Here is a 25,127-nt window from a genome sequence, read left to right on the forward strand (position 1 = left end):
CCATCTTACCTTTTATTCATGTTCAGCAATCCTCCTCTTCCCATAGTTTTTTTGTTTGGTGGGTTTTTTTGGTTTGTTTTTCTTTCTAACATTATTTTGGCTTCTCTGCAATGAGCTTGGTCTGTATTTTATAAACAAAAATAAATGCTCAGCCAAGCCCTGATGCATGCTTCCCCTCAAAAGCCAGGTCCCACCATTCCACTTGGTGGCATTATCTATAGCAGCAGGTATTTTTGGTTTGCACTTTTCATTGCATTTTGGTGTACACAGTGCACTAGAACTCTTAAGAAACAAGCCACAGAGCACAAGGTGAAATGAAGGTTTATTTGTTGAAAAATAAATATTAAAAAATTAACAATTTCCCATTTGAGCCAAGTTTCCTGCATTAGATTAGTGCTTCCCACATCCGTATCCATGATGGCCATCACTAGGCTCCAACTTCTCAATCATATTAACTTTTATCTCTTCCTCTTCCCTCTCTTTACTCATTCAACATGCAGCAGTAATTAAATACTACCTTTGGAGGATTAAAGTAGTCCAGGGTTCTCATGGGCTGACCACTTATATCTGAGAAATGCCAAGTGCAGTTTGCAACAGGTAACAGAGTCTGTGGTCTGAACTCCCCTCCCCTGGAATCCCAAATGGAGAGGATGGATGAAAATCTGTTACAAGCTACTTTGGTGAACTCAGCTGAAGAACCAACAGGAGCTCAGTTCTCTTCAGTCCATCAGGACAACTTCTAAGCACCTTGTTTTAGTAGGGTAGTTAGTAGGGTCTCCAGTGTGCTCCACTCAGAAGTGATGCAAAGGGGACTGAATTTGTGAGGGTTTCTCAAAAAAGGTACACTGTCAGTTCATAGCCATAATACTTGAAGCAGCCAATACTCAGCCTTTGTGTTGGTAGAAAACAGGCACTTTTACGTATCCGTATGATATGTATGCACCAGTATTCTGTAAGTATAGGAAACTCATCAAAAATGACCCCTGAAATAGTTCCAGAATTTCAGCCTGCAAGAATTTAAATTATTTTTAAAGAAATGGAAGAAAATTGGGCAGTGTTAGGATTGCTGGGCTGGTTGAAGCTGCATCTAAGCTGCTCTTGCTAGTCCCAGAGTAAGTTACAGTACAGCTCTTCAGTGTATCTAGTTAGTTCCCTCTTCCCTTTCAATCTTCAGTTAGATCCTACTAATTCAAGTCACAGCTCAAAATCATGTTATATGCTGACTGGGAAGGGGCCCATCAGGACCAGAGTCCAACTCCTGGTCCTGTGCAGGCCATCCCAAAAATCAGGCCCTGTGCCTGAGAGCATTGTCCCTGTGAACAACAGGGACCATACACGATGAGAATTAAGTTGCTAGACAATTGTATGTAGAAGCAACTTCCCAGAGTCTCCCTCTAGGATGCACCAGCTTTATCCAAGTCTTCAGTACTAGCTTCCTACACAATTCCAATTCTTTTTTTTTAATAGCAGTAATACTTGTTTCACTTCAAAGTTCACATGCGTACCTGACTTAAAATAAAACCTCAACCTTATCAGCCACTTAAAAAACGTCCCTTTTATCACAGGGATGCACCTGCATACACACAGTAATAGGGTCTCAGCTACTCAGATTCCCAGCCTTCCTGGCTCGACTTCCTTTCCCTTGTAATCTTCAGCTCTCAAGATCATACCTCTGTGGGTGACGGAAGCAAGCAGAGATTGGAGTTGTTGATTCCACATCTCCTCCTCATTCTTTCTTAAAGGTTGAAGTGAGAGAAGATGACAAGGAGTCAGTCAGTTACCAGTTTTTCCTAGATTTGCAACAACATAAGCACAGAGCTCACCACTGCAGAGAATACTTTCTTCAGAACCTGTTCTTATACATGTCAGAGAGAGATACTTGAAGGTAGTATTTATTTTTTCAGTTTACAGGTGATATGTCATTTACAAAAAAATTACAGACAATGCATCCTTTCAGTGCAGTTTCAAACTAGTTCAAGAACAGGCAAAAGTCTGTGATGATTTGGAATGCTAGTAATTGACAGCACATGCTTTTTTCCCTTAATTGATGGGGGGGGGGTAAGGAATGGGGTACAGATGGGGTGATGAGGAGAAAATGCCAATGTAAATAAGGCCATGCGAATAAAAACTCCTTGGAGAACAGGACTCGTCAGTCTGGCATATTTTTGTTCTCAGGTAATTGATGCAGAGATTGGAAGTTGGAGAAGACATTTGACACTTGTTATGTTCAGTGCCCCTAGAAGCTGCCAGTACCTTCCCATAGCTTCAATTCTACACCAGTGCTATGATTTCAGATCACCTAATGAGCTACTAAAATAATGATTAAATCTTTATGTCTACTCTCCACCATTTGAATACTCAACTGTAGTTGCTGGGAGACAGGAAGGTCAAGTTGAAAATGCAACCTGCTGCTGTATGGTGGCACAACTACAGAACAAGACAGTGTGACTACAGCATCATTCATTTCTTTAAAAGGTTAAATACATTAGACAATTCATCACGAACAAATCTATGATTTCAGGATGTAAAGAAGCCCAAACTAGTGTGTCATAAATTAAGCTACATCATTTGCATGAGGTTTGTCCAGCCACATCAATCCAGGAAAAGGCAACATGGATTGACTGACTTCCACACCAGAAAGATCAACCCGAAGCAAGAGGGCTCTCTGTGAAGTTCCTAATGAGAGGAAAACTATTTCATAATTTGCCCATCTGCTGTTTGCAGCACAATTGCTTCCTTTCTACAGTATTTGTAATCTTGGACAAGACAGGGTTGACAGAACAAGGAAATGAGTGCAGATTCCAAATCCGTTATTGGAAGTTTGAGCCTATGCTTTGTTCCTTATCTCACTCAATCTTGCCACGGGGCTCTTAAAAGGAGATCATAACCCAGCAGCCTCTAGAGACTGAAGAGAATTCAGATGTCTATCAGCTGCTACATTTATGCAACAGCATCAGAGATTACAAAGATTATGTGCAAGCATGACCTTACCTTTCGGAGCTTGACTCCCAGCAGTGCTTTCTGTTCTTGAAAGTCCCTCTGAACCCTCCAGAACAATTTCCCATGACATTCAAGTAAGGACTGCTGCACAGGAATACAATCTCTTCCAGCAAAGTCTACACTGAAGCAGTGTTACCTGACCTCCTTCCCCAGCCAACCTTTTTCCTAGTTCTCCTATGCAGTACTCTGGGGCTTTCTGGGGTGAGAATAAGGACTATCAAATTAATTCCCAAATAGCTGCCACAGGACTATTTCTAAGTAAGTTATGCAGAGGGTGGAAGGGGATTTAAGGGAAGATTGTGCATGCTTGCATGTATTTACAGGGATCCTCGCCACATCTACTGACTTAAAAAACCCCTCTATTATTAAAGTTTGGAAATTAATTTTTGCAAAATTAAAATCAACCCTCAAGGATTAACTGGATATAAAAAAGAAACCTATTTTACAGCACTGACTAGTATTACCTTTAAAATCAACAGGAAAAAACCCCACATGCTGTACTATTATTTAATAAAGCAAAAACCGCCCACAACATAATCACCCAAAATGAACCAGTGTGAAGTTTTTATTTGCATGGCCAAAATATGTTCCTTTGGTTCCCCTGCAACTTTATTTCCCTTAACACACTAAGGTTTTTGCTGCAGAAGGAACAAGATGCAGCACTGCATACTTCCTTGAACAACCACTCCCACAACACCTAAACATTTAACAGATGTAGCAAATGACAACACCACGAACGGGAAAAAACTAAGTTCCACCATTCAGCATGGTCTGCAACAGCGTCTTTAGGGCTGGCTGAAGTGGGCAACTTCACTTTGGAAGGTCATTTCCTCCTTGTTTCTTTACAGTGTTGGTGGTTTCAATCCATACTTCTTTGCAACTTCTGTCTGGGCATAGGCAGCATCACAGAGTGAGTAGAGGTGGGCCATCTCCATTTCTGATTTGGCCAGGTTGATAGCTTTGTTGAACATTTCAATGGCTTTATCCAGATTACCTCTGAAATAAACAAAAATTTAGCCCAGTTAAGACTGCCAAAGCAATACTGCCATCTCTAAAACATCTTTTTTCTTTCAGGACTTACACTCTCCACCATTAATAACTTAAAAGGACTTCAGGAGGAACCACCACAAGAACCTGTGGGGATGCTGAGTAAACTCGGAGAAGTTGTCACCAAGCCTAAGCAACTAGGGCAGCTGTTAAACAGCCTCCCTTCTTGAGAGCCCCAGTGGGTGGTGGTGCAGGATACAATGTTCTCCAGAGGACACCAAGTTCACTACAAAGATAATGCTGGGACACTGAATGAACTCTCATCTCCCCTGAAAGGACTTAGTATACAGAAGAGGAAAACTAGCACAGACAGAAGCACATTATTTAAATAGGAAATGCTTGAAAAATTTCTCATGGCAATAGTTTGTCTGTCCTTTAGAGGACCAGACATATTAAAAAGAGACTCAACTGTACTGTCAGCTACATGCCAAACCTTTGCACAGTTGCAATACAATGTTACAGAGCATTCCTCTTTCCCCCAAGAACTGCAAACTGGAGTCCTGTTGGCTGCAGGAGAAAACAGCACAGGATCCTCAGTACAAACAGCCCACGATGTCCAAGGACAACATCAGATACACACAAAGCCAGGTAATGATTGAGGAAGTCACTTTAAATGCAGAAGAGATGTATTTAAACATACACAGACTCATCTGCATGTTGTCCATTAAGTATGAAATTGGTGATGAGAAGTTATCCGATCATAAATTAGAATTCTGCCACAGAGAATGGAGGGCTTTACCTAAGAGTTACAGAACAGAAATCAGGACTTTGGGTAAGAGCTGGCCTTAGAGGACACCAGGGAGAAGATCTCAAGACTTAGGATCCATGAGAAAATTTAAAGAACTACTATAACTTCAGAGGTAACTAAGAACTTTTAACACTGCAATTCAGCATTACCTTTGCACTTCAATCGTTCCCATGGTCTCATATGCAAAATCACATTTGTTATCAATTTCAATGGCCTTGCTTATGAGTTCTAATCCTTTGTCTAAATCTTGCTTCCACTGGAGCTGAAGTAAACTACAAGAAAAAGAAAATTTCAAACAGACTTCACATGCTCCTCCCAAAACCCTCATCACAGTAAGCAAAACCATCCCAAATGTATAATGTATTTAATTTCTAATGTAGGTAGACAGTAACTTAGTAACTTCACGACTTTTAAAAACACCTATGTGAAAGTCACTTTCAATAAGCCATGTTACTGCTTTAATGACTCTTAAGAAAGGCAAATTTTTCCCAAGAGGACTTGGTACATGTTGTTTTATGAAAGAAAAAACTTCCAACACATAGGGCTAAATAGGGCTAAAGGAAAAGTCAGATATACTTCAAAGAGATACTCAATTAGAAATGAACACTGATGAAACTCTGAAACTTATTTGCAGCTTAGTCAAGACAAAATATAGAAACACATTTAAGAGCACAAAGATATTTTCACAAAGTTGTTTTTCCTGGTTAAACTTCTAAACATAAACATTCAATTCAGGTTGATTCATCTAAATATGCTGACTGCTCACCACCAAAAGGACTGCAAACTCAATACATACCCTTTATGAACATATGTAGTGGCATTGTCTGGCTCAAGGTCAATGCATTTATCATACATTTCATCAGCCTTGCCAAACTGCTGTTGATCAGTTAGTGCCTGAATCGAATCAGAAGAGAAACCTGTTTGTCAATAAGTAACCAAAGCATGTGCTCTGCACTCAGCTAATTCTAATTAAAACTGTATTGACAACATGAGATTGGATGTAGTTCATTTGTGGTAGAGCAGGCCAGGCACATCAGTTACCAGAGTTAAGTTTCAAAATGAGGCTTTTTGGAAAGCTTCTGTGCTTCAAGTGCACAAATTACTGACCACACTGTCACCTGTAATGGCAGATCCACAAGCAACATGCTGTGTGCTGTAAATAAAAACCATTCTAAAAGTCTGTACCTGCAAGCTTCAACTCTTCCTTTTTCAAATACACTTCTTTCAGAAGGAAATGCACATATATTGCCAACCTACTTAAAATCAGAATGTCTCATGCTTCCTACTAAAACCAGCAGTATGTTCTTAGAAAAGAAATTACAGTCTCTGTTACAAGTGTACTCTGAACAGCTGTTCTAAACCACAACATGCCACTGGTAGCAGAACAAAAATGTCACCCTAGTTCCACACATCTGACTCTCAAATTATCCAGAGAATCCCTGACATTCATCAACTGAGATGCCACACACATGAGGAAGGGGGGAACTGCGCAGGAATAACCTCTGTCTCCTAATAACCACCTTCACATCTCATTATTTATATCCTGCTCCACCAATTCTTTCTGTACTTCCTCTACCCCAGAACACCCATAACCATAAATGCAAGTAGCTTATTCAAGACAGCATGTGTTATCTCAGAACTTGGTGCCAAAAATCTTCATCTATTATTTGAAGAAATGTTATGTTATATCCAAAATAAAAAGTACAAGAGAATACAGCATTTTCTTTAAGAGAGAGAAAAACATACCTGAGCATAGAGTGCATAGCCCTCAGCACACTTTGGAAATTTTTTAATGACATCTTCAAAGCCTTTCATGGCTGCTTGCACAGTCAAAGCATTACTTCCTGTATAAGCTTGGCGATACTATTCCAAGGGAAAAAAAGAAAACAAAAAAATTACACCATCACCAGACTAAAAAAGGCTGATCAGGCCTCTACCCACCTCCCCAAGGGTTGCCTGCATTATAATAATTCAAAGTTATTTTACATAAGCTGAGAGAATTGGGATTGTTCAGCCTGGAGAAGCTTTGGGGTGACCTAATTGTGGCCTTCACATCCCTGAAGGGAGCCTATAAGAAAGACAGAGATGGATTTTTTGCAAGAACTTGTAGTGACAGGACAAGGGGGAATGGATTCAAATTGAAAGACAGCGGGTTTAGATCGAATATTAGGAAAAAATTCTTGTAAAGGTGGTGAGACACTGGAACAGTGCCCAGAGAAGTTGTAGGTGCTTCATCCATGGCAGTGTTCAAGGTCAGGTTGGATGGGGCTTTGAGCAACCTGGTCTGGTGGAAGGTGTCCCTGTTCATGACAGGGGAGTTGGAACGAGATGATCTTTGAGATCCCCTCCAATCCAGGCCATTCTATGATTTTGTGCTAAGTTCCAGAAGGTGACATACCTGTACATCCTACCAAATCTGGTTTTGGGAACCTACCACATGTCCAAGTGTCTGGACTTGGAGAGGAAAATGGGTGAAAGAAGGAAGTCATAAGGCCTGATAATTGTGATAGCCTCCCTGTATTTCAAATGCTTAGAAATTCCAAACTTGGCATTCCTCCTCGTTCACACCATGCAAAGCTGTCCTGACAAGATTCTTGCACACTGAGTCATTGTACTAGCTTGAAATAGTTTGTTTCCAATTTCTTGATGCTGCCCGCTCTCCACAATAGTAAAGCTTTATTAAAATCAATTTTATGTGCTCCAATTAGAATGAAGATTTTTGTTCCTCTCCCACAAAACAGAAAAAATGTTTGAACTGTTTGAACAATGAATGTTTCAGAAGGAAAGCAGCAAACCCATACTCCAACTGAAGAAACTGCTGCATTATTCCTTTACCTTATTATTAAAAGACAGAGATGTTTGTTGCCCTACTTTCCTGTGAAATTGGAATAAACCAGAGAAACAGTGTTTTCCAGAACTCCTTAAAGAAGGAGCACCCAGATCAACCCCAGCACGTTACCTACCAGAGCGAAACATTTCTGTGCTTGCGCCAAGGCAGAATTGGGTCTCAGTCGGATACATTCATCAAAGTCTTCCACAGCCTCCTCAATTTGGTCAAGCAGGATTTTCAGCTACCCAGAATGAAAGAAAATCCTATTTCTCTATTTCATCTGTGCTTCAGACACTTACATGATATTTCAAATAGCATCAGTTACTTATATCATCTCCAGCTCATTTCAGAACTGTCTAGAAACCTACAAAACCCATAACTAAAAATCACTGTCATAATATATTATCAAAGCCATCAGTGAAACTTTGGCTACCTACACAAGCAGGCAATGACCCCGTGTAGGGATTGAGAATGCTTGCATTTTAGACTGCTGCCATCACTGCTTCAGCATGATGTCCAGTCTCCAAAATTATGCCATATTTTCTCAAGTTGTTTTGCCTCTCTGTAGCCAGTATCTGTGGACTATTTGGACATTGAAGCATTTCAGCTTTTCCAGCTTCCATTTCAACTTCTTTTGGTTGGTTGGGGTTTTTCTGGTTTTGTTCTGACATTCTTATTTCTCCACAGGAGCAGAGTTCACTTCATCATTCTCTTACTTTACTGTGAAGCTACTGTAAAACACTAATTTTCAATCTGCAGAAAACTTTCATTCCCTTCAGTCAACACATAGCACCATTTTCATTTCTGAGCACTAAAGAAGTCGAACAAATTCATGGAGAAAGACCCTTGATCCATGGAAGTCTTCCTTACAAATACGACTTAGCCTCTCTGTGTATGCTAGTGTTCCTTTTTTACTTCCAGCACCATTCATCTTGCAGGTCTGTGGCAGCAGGCTTCTCTAGGGCTAGAAAGGACACAGCAGTGTCATAAGGCAGAGAGGGATGAGCTGAACAGATCCAAGTCCAGGCCACAGGGCTGCAGATGTTATCAGGGACACGTTACCTCTGCTGTAACAAAGGTTCCTGCTGTGCAGATGCTGCTCTGCCATCCAGGCCCCTTCACAGAACAGCTTTTATCTGCCGTAAATGCACACAAGCCACAGTACCTGTAAGTCACAGTTTATACTGACAGAGGGCTTTCCTATAGCTATAGAAATAAACTGCTTCCACCTGACCTGAACCTCCAAAATAGACTGGGTGTTTATCCCACAAAAGTTCCCAATTAGGAGTTCATGTTTTTCTGCCACAACCAGTACGAAGTGTCTCCAATGACACCGTTTTTCCTTTCAGTATATACTGAAATAGCCAAGTGCTGGGACCAAATCTCTAAGGTTTCTTACTTGTCCTCGATGGTGGTAAACATCAGCGTTCTGAGGATCAATGTCAGCAGCTGTGTTGAAGTCTTGAGTGGACAGCACAGGCTGCTGCTGCTGCATGTACATACTGCCCCGTTTGATCAGAGCGTTGGCTCGCAGCTGCAAGAAACGGTCAGAGAAACATCAGCCCACCCCAGTGTTTCTCCACATTTAAGGCTTCATTATAATCACAATAAATTTTTCATATGACTAGTCTCTCCCCCTGATAGGTTTCAATTATTCTAAGCAGGAATAAGTTTCATGTTGACCCTAAATGCATCAGCTCCCTTACTTAATTTCAAAAATGTCAGCCTATGCTTCCATCTCGGTGGATTTCCAAGCCCCCCCAAATCCTTCTCAATTCCTATGTTTACAAATACATCAATGTTTTTTGAAGCAGCTGAATATGGAAGTGTACTTAAGGTTTTTCACTTATCCAGAGTGGATAAGCCTCCAATTCCTTCAACTTCCCTCATTCTTTAGTTTGTACTGCTTATCACCTTTAGTTTGCACTACTCCGTACAGCTGTCTCAAAAATCAACAAGCCCTTGAACAAAACAATTTGTCAGGAACAAAACAGGAAATAAACCAGAATACTCCCATTAAAACATCTGAAAATTTGGAAAAACAACTTCTTGAAGTATATGGCAAGTTTATCATCTAACTTCTCAATCCCAACTACAATCCAGCTGTGACATATTCTTACCTTCACATTTGCATCTTCCATGCTGATGACCTGATCTAGGTCTGGTTTGGCAGCACTTGCATTGCCAATAAGTAAGTAGAAAGTAGCTCGCAGAAGCAAAGCTTCTGCCATGTATTTTCCCTTTGCTTCAATTTCTTTTGTGCTTTCACTGATAATTTTGTCATAGTTCTCTTCTTCCATATATTGTTTTGCTCTCAAATAGCCAGAGCTGTAAATGATGTAAGAACAGTTGTATATATACATGTATTCAATGAACACTGCAATTTCCATTCAGATGTTTCATCAAATCATTACAAATATTAACATGTGCTATACTTTTACAACACCAGCATAGTTCCACTGGAACATCCATTCCTGGATGGGGCCATCACAGACGGAAAACAATTTGCACAAAAACTGGCTAAATTACGTTGGAAATAAAGAAGAAAAATATTTTAAAGCTTTTGAATGTGAATTTCATTAGTCCCTTGAGTTTCTTTTTCACATGAAGAACAGCAGTAATCTCTGCTTTAAAACAAAAGGGTGGAATTCATGGACAGGAAATATTAAACCTAGCAATGTGCAGCCTATATGTGGAAGAAAGGATTTAATAGCAAAAAATTACAGCACTGCCTTGTTCTCAGCTGTCCTGGATTTAGTGAATCTGCCTGTAGATCAGGACATTCTCTCTTACTTTAAAAAAAAAAAAATCATAATGCTGTTTGCAATGGTTTCCAAACTGACAGCACTGCAATCTTCCAAAAATAATCTGGAAAGCAGCATAGTAAATTAAAGAGCCATTTATATTTTGCTCAGGCTCCACTAAAAAAAAACCAAACAAAACCACAAAACCAAGTTTTTCTATGCCAGAACAAACTTCTCATTTATGGGCAATTTGATTCCAGAAAGATAAAACACCCTTTTCAGCCCCAGTTGCTGTAAATGCGTATTTTCATTTTAAAATCCCCTTTTCCTAGCTCATCTTTTCCCATCCAGTCCAAAGGCTAACTTGCTCTCTTCCTTGGAAATTCTCCTTCAGTATAAAATATTCCTTTCCTAAGAAGCATCATTCAGCCCTCTCCAGTTCTCCCAAGATTTACTGTGATACTGTAGTAAATATTCAGCATGTTTTCCCCATCTCATTGTCCTTCCTCTCTTTAGTGCAAGTTTGGAACCATCCAGTCAGCTTTCAATAAGGCTTCACTTACAACACTGCTATCATTTGTATCAAAGGATTCTCCATGCCAAGTACTACACCAAGAGCAGCACGTTACACTGAGCAGAATGCCCAAATCACTGAAAACTTAATTCCAATACCAAATAATTCCCAACTGTACTGTACACTCACTTTTCTTTTACTTCAGAAGCCTCTCCCTCCTTGTCCTTATCTTCATCTGATTTCTCACCCTTAAGCAAAGGTTGGGAAATTATATCATCTGTGAAAGAACTGAAGTAGGATTTAATGAACTGTGGTGAGGGCATCAGAGGCTCCCGATTCTGAAACAGAGAAAGGTAATTCCAAGTCATTAGGTGTTAAGATCAGATGGTAACAATGGAAATGGATAACAAATGTGATTATTAAAAAAAAAATTGATGGAAGAATCAATGTACAACTTCCACCATCTCATCTGATAGCCTGATATTTTGGATTTGCCAGCTTGATGTTTAGGGATTCTTTAAGCTTCAGATCACAATGCAATACCATCACCAGTGAAAATAAAGTGATGATATTCGGGGGGGAAGGGAGGTAGTATCTTTCCACATATGTGGCTAGAAACAAGGACTTTTAGGATATCATAAGACACTGGGGAGATGTACTAAGGCATTGGGTGTGCACATAAATTGGGTGAAAAATGCAAACTAGAGGTTTAAGCATGAGCCTAAATTCAAGCAGATTCTGAGTGGCAGTTTTCTCTGTTCTCCAACTTGTCCAAGAGAAGCTGCTGTCATTGTTATGGTGGAGACTAATGAGGCAATATCCTAGTTCTGTGCCGAACTTGGCCCAGATAAAACACATTTGACTTGAAGTCCCAGAAGCAACACCTCTCAGGTACTGAATCTTTTCTACAGCCAAAAAATATTTCTTGCTCAAAATAAACTGCACACAAGAATTACAATTCAATTTCTCCTGCAGAAAAACACTGAATGCACTCTTCTGAAGCACACCTATCTTGTGATGCTATGTCCACCACACTTACAACACGATCTGTTGTTGCCTCGACACTACACATTTACATGAATTTCTGTAGGAAAGAAATTCAGCATCTCAAAACCAACATGGGATTTCAGTAGTTCAACCACCATCAAAAAACAAGCAAGAATGCTTTAATAACAAGCAAGAATGTGTGGGCACCTGTCCCAACCTTTCTGTACACCTACAGCCACTTGAAATGACTGCTCCTGGCTACCCCTATGCTTCCACAGTTCTTTCTTCTGCAGTTTCCAAACATTCATGCATAGACATCTGTTCCAACACACCCAGTTTCCATGAAGTTGCAAGTTCAGAAAAGCCCTATGTAGGGCAGCACACCAACTTAGGGTGTCTCCTGAATGTCATAACAAATTTGATTATTAAAGGGAAAAAACTGCCAGGAGTAGATCTCTCTTCCCTGCTGAGGTTCCAAAAACTTTGGAGAGGTCCCAAAGGAAAATAACATTGGTACAATGGCAGCTTTGTAGAAACCAGTTTGTGTTGCCTGTTACACTTCAGCAGATGAAGACAGTGACTTGTTTACAACAACTGACAGAATGCCAACAACCAACTTTTCAACAACTGGTCAGGTGAAATAACAATTAGTCAGCAATATCAAAAGTCCTACCTTGTACTTCTCTTTGGCCTTTTCTTTTCCAAGGAGTTTAAGAACTTTATCAGCTAATAACATACTTTGCTGGTTTTGGAAGGCTTCTAAAATGCAGACTGCAGTGACATCTAGGAAACAACGTACAAAAGTGAGATTAAAGGAATTCTGATAATCACTGGAGTACACTAAAATGTGCCACTGAATACAATGAAGTACTGCCAAACTAATACACGTCCTGTTCTCAGGCAAAAGCCTCTGTTTTCAGTTTGCTGTATTTACTGTATTTTTCACGATACAAATCTGTCTCCAAAATGATCTTCCTGGGACAAAAGGACTTCATGACAGTGAAGGAAAAGAAATTACATTTCTTTTTCTCTTCATGTTTTTATCTAGAGACAAACACACTTAAATGAATACTGAAAACGTATAACTCCATCAGGGGCTTTCACCACTCTGAAACTTTGAGGAGAGTAATTACATTCATATGATGTTTGCATTCAAAGGGCTAACATAGCTTCTCTTCTGGGACTGGTCTTTATTTTCTACTTCTAAAATTAACATTCAGTCTCACCACATCTCACTTACTCCTCAGTTTAAGAAATTTTCCTATATTCTATCTCAAATTTTTCTCTTCACCTCTGTGACTTTGGAAGGGAGCAAGGAGAAATACCTTGCTGGCCTATTTAAAGTGCCAGCCCTATCACATGGCTTTAATTCACACAGAGAAACCTTGGCAAACGTTAACCCACTGCTGCCCGAGTGAAGCTTCGCAGTGTGAAATGCATTCTTACCACACTGTTTCTCTGGATCCTCCACTCAATGCAATGCTACCAAGGGTTTTCCCTGTTCAGTTTTCATTTAAACATCAGTGAAGATGAACAGAGTCTGGACTTGAAACTCAAGCAGTGTATTGTCTGAATATTCTTGCAAAGTAAATGTCCTACCCTGGAGTTTTAGTATAGTTTCTGTAATTCTGCACTGCTAGAGGGACTTTTAAGCCATCATTTATACAGAAACTCCCTGCAACTCTGGCATGGTCAGGAAGCACATCAGAGTCCCTGGGAAAATATGGTACCCCCAGAAAGAGCGTGTTATACAACCCCAGCAGACACACTCTGCCCAAAGACTGCTGCACTCCAGGCTTGGCTGCAGCAGCAGCATCTTCCCAAATTACACTGGAGGGATCACTGGAGGAGTTTTCTATTGGTAGTGGCAGGGTTTTGAGGTTTGTTTGGTTTTGCTTTCCTCCACTACATGGGCATACCCTGCTTCCTGGGATTTTACTGGCCATATGTGGTTGGCAGGTAAAAGCAGGGTTACAGAAAAACAGTGCAGTTCATAAAAAAGCCTTCAGATCTGAAAAAACTGCAAGCGAAAAATCAAATACAAATCAAGGCTGAAAATAATTGTCACTAACATTAACACTATTAACACAGAAAGAAGTTATATTTAAAACTGTCCTACTGTCACAGAGACACTTGATCTTTCTTGGGACTTTTATCACCTCGCAGCAACATAAGGTTTATATTTTCTTACAGCACTCAGGAAGGGCAGCTGATACATAGTGGTTGCAAAGGAGTGCACTAAATGAACTAAGTTGTCCTTTTCTAGTCACTATGGTCTTAAAGGGCATAAAGGCATTCTGCCAGCAGATAAACAGATAGATAAAATTTCCACATCTAATTTACCTTCTAATTTGGCAGACCTAATTCTTAGCTGTTACACATAATGAAACTAATTTAACAGTTAGATTTGCCAGCCAAAGCACTGCCTTATTTTCTGTCCTTCTTTGATAATATAAGCACATTTGTCTTTTAACTTAACATCAGCAGGAATTATTTCATTCGGTGAAATTTGTATGGCTACTTTCAAGCAGTATACTGTAGCTCAAAAGTGCCCTGAGACAACACATCTGACCTGTAGTTCTTCATTTCCATGGCTTCTCAGTTACATCTTCCTGACAGTTCAAAAGGTATTCTATTTATGAATAGTACTTGGAAGGATTTGACACAGTAATTTCTGCCAAATATATAGTATTAATATTAAAAAAAAAAAAAAAATTCAATCTGTTCTGGTTTTCATAAGCTATGCACCAGAACAAAATGCTACTGAAGCTGTTTTTCCTCTAAAACCTGTCCAATGCATTTAAATTACTGTAATACTTTTATTTCTGACCATGTATCTCTACCTGCAAAAACACCCTCATTGCTGTAGTAGTATAATTTCTCTAAAACAAAGAAAGAAGAAGAAAGTCTGTTTACTGCATGGAAACAGAATGACTGTTGTCCTGGTTGTCATGTTAGATGAATTCTATTATAAAGTGAAGGAATTTCCTGGAAAAATAATACCTCGAGTTGCTACAGTAACATCAATTTCTCAGCAGTTATTTCAGATGTAAGCAGATGAGAGCTTGAGAAATGTGAAAAGGTTTCTTTTGACAAGAGAAGAATATGTATTTGCCAAAGCTATGAATGGTTTTAAATAAGTAATTCTGTATTACTGTAGCTACAGAAGTACAAACAAAACAATTCCAGAAGTTGCCATCTCCAAAGCAGCAGAGCTAATTCCACTTTTAAGTATACACAGCACGGGCCACTCACCTTCTAAACATTCCTTCTTATTGTCTAGCTTCTCATGGGCCTTGGCACGTCTGAAGAGAGCTTTGACATATTTAGGGTTAAGCTCAACAGCTTTTGTGCAATCTTGTGCCACTTCTGTCCATTTTTGCTGTGGGCAGAAAACGACACAGTGAGAGAGGCCCCACTGAGCTCCCTGCGTTGGCTTCCCACAGCCAACTCCAGGGTCACGCGCACCCAATGCGGCTGCGGCTGCTCCGGTTCCCCTGCTTGCCTCTGCTTCTGCAAGCGCCTCAGGGACAAACTGCCTGGGCACCACTGCAAACCACCTGCACCAGAAAAGCCCCAGAACAGACACAGAATTCCTACAGAAATGTTAAACCAGACAGTGTAAAAATCCCATGGGAGAACATAACGAATTGAAGCAAAGATGCTTGCAGGAGGTAACACTGGGACTGAAAGACTGGTGTAAAACAAGTAGAAGGAAAAAGATGGAAATATAATGAAACCAAACAAGTTTACCAAAGTCCTAAAACTTTTTTTATTTTCAAGTTATTTAAATTTATCAAAACATGGTTTTCTAATAGAGAAACCACACACATTTGGGATTCATTAAGGCATGAATTTGTGTTAGACAAGAACTGTTTTATCCTTCCTCTAACACCAGATTTATGTAAGCACAGTCTCTCACTTGATACTTCAGATTGTACAAAGCCAACTTTTCGACTCCTTTATACAGCTCACCAACTCGACCTCAAAAGCAAATCCATCATACCATAATAAGCAACACTGGTTACTTCTAAAATAACACCAAGTACACTCAGCTGTTCAGTAAATGTTACTTTCCTATGTGCAAAATTTAGGTCTTGGCCTTTACTACGATCTCTGTGATTTTTTTTGTTTAAATTTTGAAGTAGCATCCTTCCAAAATATTTGGCCTTTCACCTTTCTGTCACGCTCAAGAGAAGTAAAATTAACTTATACACAAGAAAATTATTCCAGAGAAAAAGAAATTAAAACTTTGTCTTAGAAGAACAGGATGCACAAGAATTGCATAAGATAGACTGAGAGTAGTTAACAGAAAATAATTTTATTTACATGTAGAAAAATACGATGAGCTGAAAAAAGCTGCAACAGCATCTTATTGTGAAGGCAGCAGATGTTATTACCTGGGACCTTTCAGTGGATGAAAGTGACAAAATACAAAATTGATAATGCTACTTTTTTTAATAAACACATAATTATCTTTAATTTCTTACCAGTTGTTCATAGGCAGCAGCTCTATTTTGATAGAAGGTAGAAAGATCAAGGTTTTTCTCAGGAGGGCACAGGCTGATAGCCTCAGTGTAACACTGAATAGCTAGCTCATATTTTCCTGCTTTAAAATATTTGTTTCCTTTGTTCTTGGCTGCTTGGGCTCTACCAAGAGGGCTCTGAAAAAGAAAGTAATAGGTTAGTTCAAATTAAAAAGGCATCACAGCACACAAGCTATGCACTTTAGGGCTCATCTTCAAAGATATGAAAATGGATCTGAGTTGTAAATTGTAGCCCAGACTTCTGAAAAATCTCACTGATTTCATTTCCTGGAAACATACAAGAATTTTCTTTTGCAAGTGTATCAGACAGGAGACAACCTCTTCACAAGATTCACTACAATGGCAATAAACAATGCAGTGATTTCTGTTTGGAAAGCTAAACTGATTGTAATCTTTTACATGGCTGGTGATCAGAAGAACCAATGAGGTAAGTTGTTTCTGCAAAGGCTAAATGTGCAAAGACAACAAAGCCCTCAAAGCAATTCAGACAGAAGAGTTTCCTTCTGAAATGCATACAGCCTATAAGACCAGAGGTGACTCATCAGACCATGAATTAAATATGGAAAAAACATCTTGTGGAAAGACCTATTGAGCAAGACAAATAAAACTTCTAAGGAAAATAAGGTTGGTTTGCCTTTCATGCACTAGACAAAGCAACTTTATAGCTGACTCCTCTACAGCTTCACACACTGCTTCCCACAACAAGTGTTGGACCATCACCATCTTAGCAGGGGATGGGAAACTTTGCTGACTGGCCTGAGATCCTGCTAAATGCATCTTTATGTTCTGCACCACATGTTGATGATCTGTATTTCTGCAGAAACTAACATTGCTACCTGCAACCCCTAGATTTACACATCAGTTATCAAATCTCGTGGTTTGTAAGGGATCAGATGTAAAAGTCCTCTGTCAAAGGGGTGTGACCTGCATTCAAGAAATAAAGAGCTGCAGAAGATTCTAACATTGATCTTCTGGATTTCTGCTCCTCTGTCACAGCCTTGCTTCATGGACAACATTTTGGGACAGTTCTGCCAGACAGAAATGAACAGATGTATGAGCACACATGCCATTCTACCAACCTTTCTGAGAAGGGAAAGACTACAGACTGGGGACAGGAGTGCCTTTAACAATAGCTGCAGGATTCACTGCATCTCTCCTGCACTTCAGATCATCTACGATTTGTTGGGAATTGTTCCTGCTGCTCTTTGACCATACTTCTGCCTCCTCTCCCCACTCATCCACTGCTAGGGCCAAACTACAACCAGACAGCTGTAACACAAATTTAAAAGCAACTTTGCATTTCATTTGCCCATTCCCCTTAATGTCTGCTCATTTCATTCCAACCTGATCATTTTTTGCATCTAAGTGATTTACTTTAAAACTGAAAACCTGAGGGGAAGCCAGGACTTGCTCTACAACCTGTCTTTTAAGGCCTGGATCCTTATCCTGACAGGAGAAAATCAGATAATGGGTACTAGCCTTAGTTCCTACATAAAAGCAGGCATCCAAATAGAACAAAAGGATCTTAGAGGCATTATGCTGAGGGGAGACTTACAAGTGAAACCATATAAGGGAGAGAATTTCTTAAATATCCCTACTGCCAGAAAAGCTCTTTTCTCACAAGTCATTAATCATTGGGCTCACAGGAAATCAATCTGCACCGTCTTCATTGTTCACAGAACAAGGCAATCTGCTAGGCTTTCAGATTTTTCTATTGTAAGGCTTTAAATTTAATTTGATTATTAACTTCACCCCATACACTCAGTGTAACTCTGTGGATACATAAGCCAGAATTAGAGTGCAAATATTTTTACTGAGAGCCAAGTAACTGTGTATCTGATAAGCTGTTTCTTTAAAACTTAACCAAAGTCTCAAAAGGTTAAATTTATTTTGAGCAGCTCCCAAATTTACCTCCAAATACAACGCTTTTCTTTTAACAAAGGGAAGGGTTATGCATATGCTGCAAACTTAAATGCATGCAAGTTAGCTTGAACTTTTTCTTGTGCATTTCTAGAGCAAACCACATCAAAAATGCCTTTCTGTAATAATCTCACAAAATTCAGTGCTGTTCCTATTAACTTGGATGGAAAAACACATTATATGGGCCATGTTGTAACATTCATACACGTGTTCCCAGTGTGAAAATTATTTAAAACTGCAGAGATTAAGCCTAACTGCAACTAGGTTACTACTTTATGATCACTGCCAATTGCTGCAGCCCAGGGATCTCCTATCCCAGTGTGTGCCCCAGGCTGAGCAGTCCCTGTGCTCCATCCTAGGCACTCTGAGAGCCCTGCCCCACAGCCCTTGAGTAAAGACACAAAGCCACAGATGAGGAGTGCTGGATAACACCCAACAGCTGCTCCAGTGCCAGGCGTGGGAATTGTAACTGGGAACAAGATGGGTAGGTCTGGGGCCGTCACTGGTGCTCTGCTGGTTTTTGGGAAGCATCAAGTCTTCAGACAAGCCTACAAAGTGCACACAACAGTGAACAAAAACTTCAGAGGCTACGGATATGATGCCAAAGTTATTAAAAGCAGTAACTCTGTTCTGTGAGTGAACTTTTAGTAGCAGTTGCAGGGTCGCAGACCACACAACCAATCATACAAAATGAGTCATGGAACATTTGCTGACTCCGTGGGTACCCCCTGCTGCACCCATTGCATGAGGCAAGAAATGTGGGGGTAAAGAGTCAGAACTTGGAGCACAACACGCTCTCATGCAATAAAGTCAGAAGTAGAGCCCAAGGCAAGGAAGAAACCAACTTGTTTGTTTGTTTACGCTGCCTTAAACTAGACTGCTTGCTCTGAGATGTTTTATCTCTGCACTCTTACTCAAACTGCTCTACTGTAGCTCTCAGTATGCTCCCAAAACACCACCAAATCCAATGTATGTTTTTGTTGGGTTTGGTGAGGTTTTTTGCTGTTGTTGGTTTGGAGGCTTTTTGGTGGCTGTTTATTTAAAAACGAAAGATATTAAAGAACTCACATTATATTATATTCTGCAATACCTTTTCATGATAGCACTAATAAGAATATGAAAAGTAATTCTTCACATAAGGTCAGTTTTTGAAGGTTTGTCAAGCCTTAAATTTAACCCTGGCAAATCTTTTAAGCATATTTTTAAAAAAATTCCTTCAATTGCTACACTGGATGTACACAAGATGTGTACATAAGAAACTGATTATGCAAACAAACTTCATGTACCTCATGCACAAGAAATCAAAAAACCTCACTTCTTCCATTTTCTTGCCAAATTAATAATTCTAGACATGATTTTCCAATTACACTGCTTCTCCTCACCTGACCACTGCCATCCTATGTGGCACACTGCACATTTTTTATCCCCAAGGTGAAAGTCCATATAGAGCAAGACAAACTCTCCAGTTTGTCATCTTTTGGTCAAAGAATCTGTGTAACAACCAAACCAGATCAATAAAATGAATGTAAGTTCATAACAGCCCAACAAAACAAATAGCTCAGAAGTTATTCGCAGCTACACAAAAAATAACATCTCAGTACTCAGAACTGCTTCCAGCAACTGTTCATTAACAAGTCTTAGAGCAGAGCTTAAGCCAAAGGACACTTGTGAAATTGAGTTATCAGCTCTCCAGGTACCTGAACAAGCAGACTGCTGTCTAAAGAATAGACAACACTGACAAAATATTCTTCACTTCTAGTTTAGCCTCAGCAGACGTGCTTTCCTCACAAAATGTTCAGAAACTGTGTGCAAACAGCAACTTAACAGCAACAGACAGCCAGCTGCAAGAATAATAATGCTTAGTAACTCCCAGCAACAGCAATATTGTTAAACTAGCAGTTCAGAACTTCAGATATTTGAGAGAGACTGTTCTTCAAAGTAGAACAAGAAATTTCCTGCCAGCCAATGATGACAGCGATTCACAACAGAAGCATGAGCAGAGAGTTTCAGCGTTTTCTTTTGGCTGAAAAGAATTTGCATGAGCCCTTGTCTGACAGATGACATGGAGGGCGACTACTGTTTCAGCCATCTTAATTCAACTTGCAAAAAAATAAAGCCTTGCTCTAGACCTCTTTTTCCTGCTTCCCAAGTAAGAGGACCCTCTTAATGGGATGAGGTACCAGGAAAAAAAAATCTTGTTCTTTTCTGAATACCTATCTTTCCACTACTTCTTTTTTTTTTTTTTTTTTGACTAAGGTTCATCTCAAGTCTAATTTCAAACAAAGGCATTAACTGAATATAAATGGTTTTAAAAGTCTCCTTAGCACTAAAACCACTATGAGAAAAAGTATGTTTACATGAGCTTTAGACGTAAATTCAAAGCACAAGCAAGGATCTACTATAGTCAGAAATAACGAAGCTGAAGCTTACAGGACAATTTCACAATATTCTCAGTCAGTCACCTTCCTGTTAAATGAATTTGCCATCCACGCCTTCCATGAATAAGCAAGCTGCACATGGGCTGCCAAGAGTCTAAGAATTGTTCTACTGCTATTGTACGCACATTTAGGAGTTCCCTACACCTGTCCACTGCAGCTGGCATGAAACAGAAGACTTACAGTAGGTTGACAGTGAGACTTATTAAGCAACAGGTGCACAGTACTAATAGAAATGACTTCTTAGTTACTTTGCTTAGATCAGTTCAGAGTAAGTACCAACATGAGTGTATCCAGACTAAGGGGTTCAATTCGTTCCTATCCTGATCCGATGTCCCAGCAGTGAGAGAGGCAGCATTCAGCAATTGCTGCTAAAACAGATACTGGGAAGAAGCCATGCTAGCTGGCTGCTGATCCTGATATGTGGCACCACAAAGGCCGAGGAGTTTGTCACGTTCATCCACCACTGCACTCAAGGACTATGCCCAGCTCACAGGAAAGTGTGCGGTGGCAGGGAACTGCTGTGGACACCAATGGCTTTGTCTGCAATACACGAGGCCACCCAGCTGACCTCTCTCACACCAAACACAGGGTTACCCTGTGAACTTGCTGAAAGAGTTAAGGGGTGAGATTTGGACTATCACAGAGCCACAAAAGGAATTGATTCCAACTTCAGGGGAAAAAATACTGAAGCAACCAACACATTACCTCACTGACTAACCAGTGCTCACTCCTGTAAGACAAGAAGGATATAAAACCTGTTAAGAATTTATCATGGAATAAGTTTAAAAAAAATAATCAATTGGGCACCAACTAAAGCAATATATGCAAAGCACTCCATGTTTGAATTACGCAATATTCCCTACAAACTAGGAGAGCACATACAAAGCCCCTGTTACTGAGTGACTAAAACACATTCCATCTAAATTACAAGAAACAATGACAACTATCATTAACAGATGCAATTTGGCTTTATGACCTTAAGTCCTCCATAGATGAAGTTTTTTCACCATCACTTAACTGGTCCAATAATACCAGTTTATTGTACTGCTGAGAAGCTGTGCTTACAGGAGAAGGAATCTCAAAAGTAGTTCAGCTTTTCCCGATATAGCACCTGTGTTAAGGGCTTCTGCCAACACAATGTCAGTCACAGATCACACACTTGGCCAGTGCATCAATGCCAGGAGAATCCTCTGGCGTAGACACAGCCTGGGAAAAAAATGTGAGGCCTGTGCAGCAGGTAAAAGAAAAGCTTGAACTGCATGCAAAATAGTAACAAGTCTGAATAAAGAACAGGGAAGATATTGGATATTACATATTTTTAAAGAATAAAGAAAAATAATTCAAGGTCGTGTCTTCAGAAATGGTGACCAGAACATCAAATGGATACAGGGGCTGACTTAACGAAAAGCACAAAGAAGTATGAGTCCTAAGTTACATTTCTGAGTAAAAGAATAGTTAGCTGTCACAGCTGTTGGTAGCGAATTCATTATTGACCTATGTGTTTTCCAAAAGATTTTCCTCTTGTATTTCAACTGTGAAATGAATTACTGGCTCTTATTCACTGTGCAGACTTGTATGTGAAATCCAACTGAGTTTCAAAAAATACCCCATCACATTAGAAAGGCAGACTAACACAATGCAGGCAGTTTGACAAGTGAAGCATCTGCACTGGTTGTATTTTCAATCATGGGTCTTATCAAAAATATCCATAACTAATAAAATATGAGAGGAAACATGAAATCTACATGGCATCATTGCTTTGGACATGAGTTACAGGAAGACAATTCACACACACATAAAGCAGTCAAGGGAACTCGTAGCCACATTTATTTTCCTGCTGCAGCCATATTTTGACCAGCTAGACAATTATCTCATGTAATCAGTCAAATCTGATAACTTCAGCAGCTTTCCTAAGCAATACCTCTCATTTCTTTACAGTGTAAGCAGTGACACTCTTCAAGAAACTTTGGATCAGGTCACACATCTTAAATGCAGAATCTTCTCCTAATTCAACTTGTGGAGCAACCACAATATTTTAAATCAAATGCTACGTAAGCGTTTTAAATGTTTTAAGTGCTTCCTTTCTACAGCTGCAGAATGACTACAAACCCTTGGATATTACTGGAATTCAGAAACACAATCAAGGAACCCAAAGTGAACATACCAACAGGCAAATCACTGCAGCAAGACAAAGGTCACAAGCAGCCTGAAAACTAGAGCTCACACTCAGCAAGCACACTCCCATAAATATGCCAAATGCTGCTTGCAGCCACGAGCCAAAGTTACCACAGTAAACAGTCTGAATTTGTCCTGTGTACACGACTTGTTCAGTGCTGTTTGGTGCCCAGGAACAAATCACTGCATTCAAATAACTGCCTCAAGGTCCAACACAGGTTTTAGAGATACTGTGCTTCCAGGAATGCCCAAGGGAACCTATGATTCACTAGCTGGGGAAGTTGCCACCTTCCTCACCACTCCCACGTGTGCCTGCCACTGCCTGCCCAATCGAGTCAATCTTCATCATTCAAACCATCAAGGTTAAAAGAGACTTTTTCCAGCCTCTGGAGGGTGATGTTTTTCTCTCCTGATCATTTCAGATGGGAAGTTTAAACTGTCTAACAGTTCAAAGCATTTTGGATGATGCACGAGAATGGGAGAAGAAAGTGCAGTACGGGATATTCTTGTCAGGATTTCTTGTCAAAGTCAACCAGTTTATCAAATCCATCACTTTAAGCATGCTTGTCAACTGCAACCTCACCTCAGTAATGCAGTGTGACTGGCAAGGTACATCTGTGGCTGCAGATGTGCAGAAAGTGCATCCTAGAGGCATTTTCCAAATACAGATATACAAGAGAACCACAGATCTGAATTGGACTCTGATCTTTCATGTTGTCCTTCAGTTTTTGCACAGACCATTTTATCTAAAAATTCTCAGAACGCTAATTTACAACAGGATAAATGTAAGTTTTGAGAGCATTCCTACTTAGGCAAATTCTACATTTAAAGTCTCTGCTGCATAAACTCTGTGGCTTCTATATTTTCATGGAATATATTCCATTTTAAAACCACCTTGATTGTGTTTTCTTACCACTCCGCTGTATCCAGCATCTCACACACAACAGATCAGAGATTTCCTTTTCAAAAGACTAGTCCTGGATGAAACTTACAGTTATTCTAAACCTCAGAAGCAGAGTATGTTCCCCCCTCAGCAGCACAGATCCTTGTGCAGATCCTCAGCAGCTCCGCGACTTGATGAGAAGATGCATTTGGCAACGCCTGTTCTCGGAACAAGCTACTCCTGATCACTGTGCTAAGTGCACTGTGGGTCACACAGGCTAACCACAGAAAGACATGGAGCTTCGGGAGCATGTCCAGCCAAGGGTGACAGAGATGGCTAAGGGACCCTAAAGGAGAACGACCTGATCAGCCTTTAGAAGAGATGGCTGACTGGGGACCTGGACCCCATCAATATCTATCAGCATCTGGAGGAAATGTGCCAAGAGGATGGGACCAGGCTCTGCTCGGTAGTGCCAAGCAATGGGACAAGAGGCAACGGGCAGAAATTGCTACACAGAAGTTCCACCTGAACATGAGGAAGAACTTCTTTACTGCACAGTGACCGAGCACTGGAACGGGTTGCCCAGCGAGGCTGTGGAGTCTCCCTCACTGGAGATATTCCAGACCGACTGGACACAATCCTGTGCAATGTGCCCTGGGTGACCCTGCTTGACCCGGGAGACTGGACCACATGACCCACTGTGGGCCCTTCCAACCTGCCCGGTCTGTGATTCTGTGACCTGCCGGGCGTGTCACGCAGAGCACGACAGGATGTCACCCGAGCTCCATCCCATCACACGCCTGCTCCTCGGTCGGGACCGGCACCCTGAAAGCCGCTTTCCGGACCGGGCCAGCGGCCCGCCGGGCCCTGCCTCCCGGAGATCGCAGCCCGGCCATCCCCACGCTGCTCCGGGCGGCCCGGCCGGCGGCGGGACCCCGGCCCCGGCCCCCCCCCGCGGCCAGCCGCTACACGCGGCGCCGCTCCCCGCTCACCATCTCCTCGTGTCCGGGCCCGTCGGGCTGCCCGGAGCCGCCGTCGCCGCCGGGCCCAGGGCTCGCCCGCCCCTCGGGGGTCTTCCGCTCGCTCGCGCCCTTCCCGCGCCGCGCCGCCCGCCGCCCCCACAGGTAGATCGCGCCGGCGCCCAGCAGGATGGGCGCGCCCAGCACCAGCGCCAGCTGCCAGCGGGACAGCCCCGCGGTGCCGCCGCTGCCCGGCGCCTCCACGGGCTTCGAGGCGGCCATGACGCCCGGGAGGAGGAGGAGGAGGAGGAAGGAGGGTCAGCGGACACGCGGGG

At 41.0% G+C, this 25,127-nt stretch overlaps 1 protein-coding gene across 1 annotated transcript; it reads right to left on the reverse strand.

The window, feature by feature from the left end:
* Window positions 1-1,876: 1,876 nt before the first annotated feature.
* TOMM70 (translocase of outer mitochondrial membrane 70) lies at window positions 1,877-25,102 on the reverse strand. Its single transcript, XM_069021411.1, has 12 exons — window positions 24,826-25,102; window positions 16,361-16,534; window positions 15,126-15,252; window positions 12,544-12,653; window positions 11,073-11,221; window positions 9,746-9,953; window positions 9,025-9,159; window positions 7,759-7,866; window positions 6,542-6,658; window positions 5,592-5,689; window positions 4,945-5,067; window positions 1,877-3,996 (listed from the first exon to the last, which is right to left on the reverse strand). The coding sequence occupies exons 1-12, from the start codon at window positions 25,072-25,074 to the stop codon at window positions 3,843-3,845; spliced, it is 1,752 nt and encodes a 583-aa protein (XP_068877512.1). The 5' UTR covers window positions 25,075-25,102; the 3' UTR covers window positions 1,877-3,842.
* Between the last annotated feature and the right edge of the window lie 25 nt (window positions 25,103-25,127).

Source organism: Aphelocoma coerulescens, chromosome 1 (genome assembly GCF_041296385.1).
Source record: "Aphelocoma coerulescens isolate FSJ_1873_10779 chromosome 1, UR_Acoe_1.0, whole genome shotgun sequence".
In the NCBI taxonomy this organism is placed as follows: Eukaryota; Metazoa; Chordata; class Aves; order Passeriformes; family Corvidae; genus Aphelocoma; species Aphelocoma coerulescens.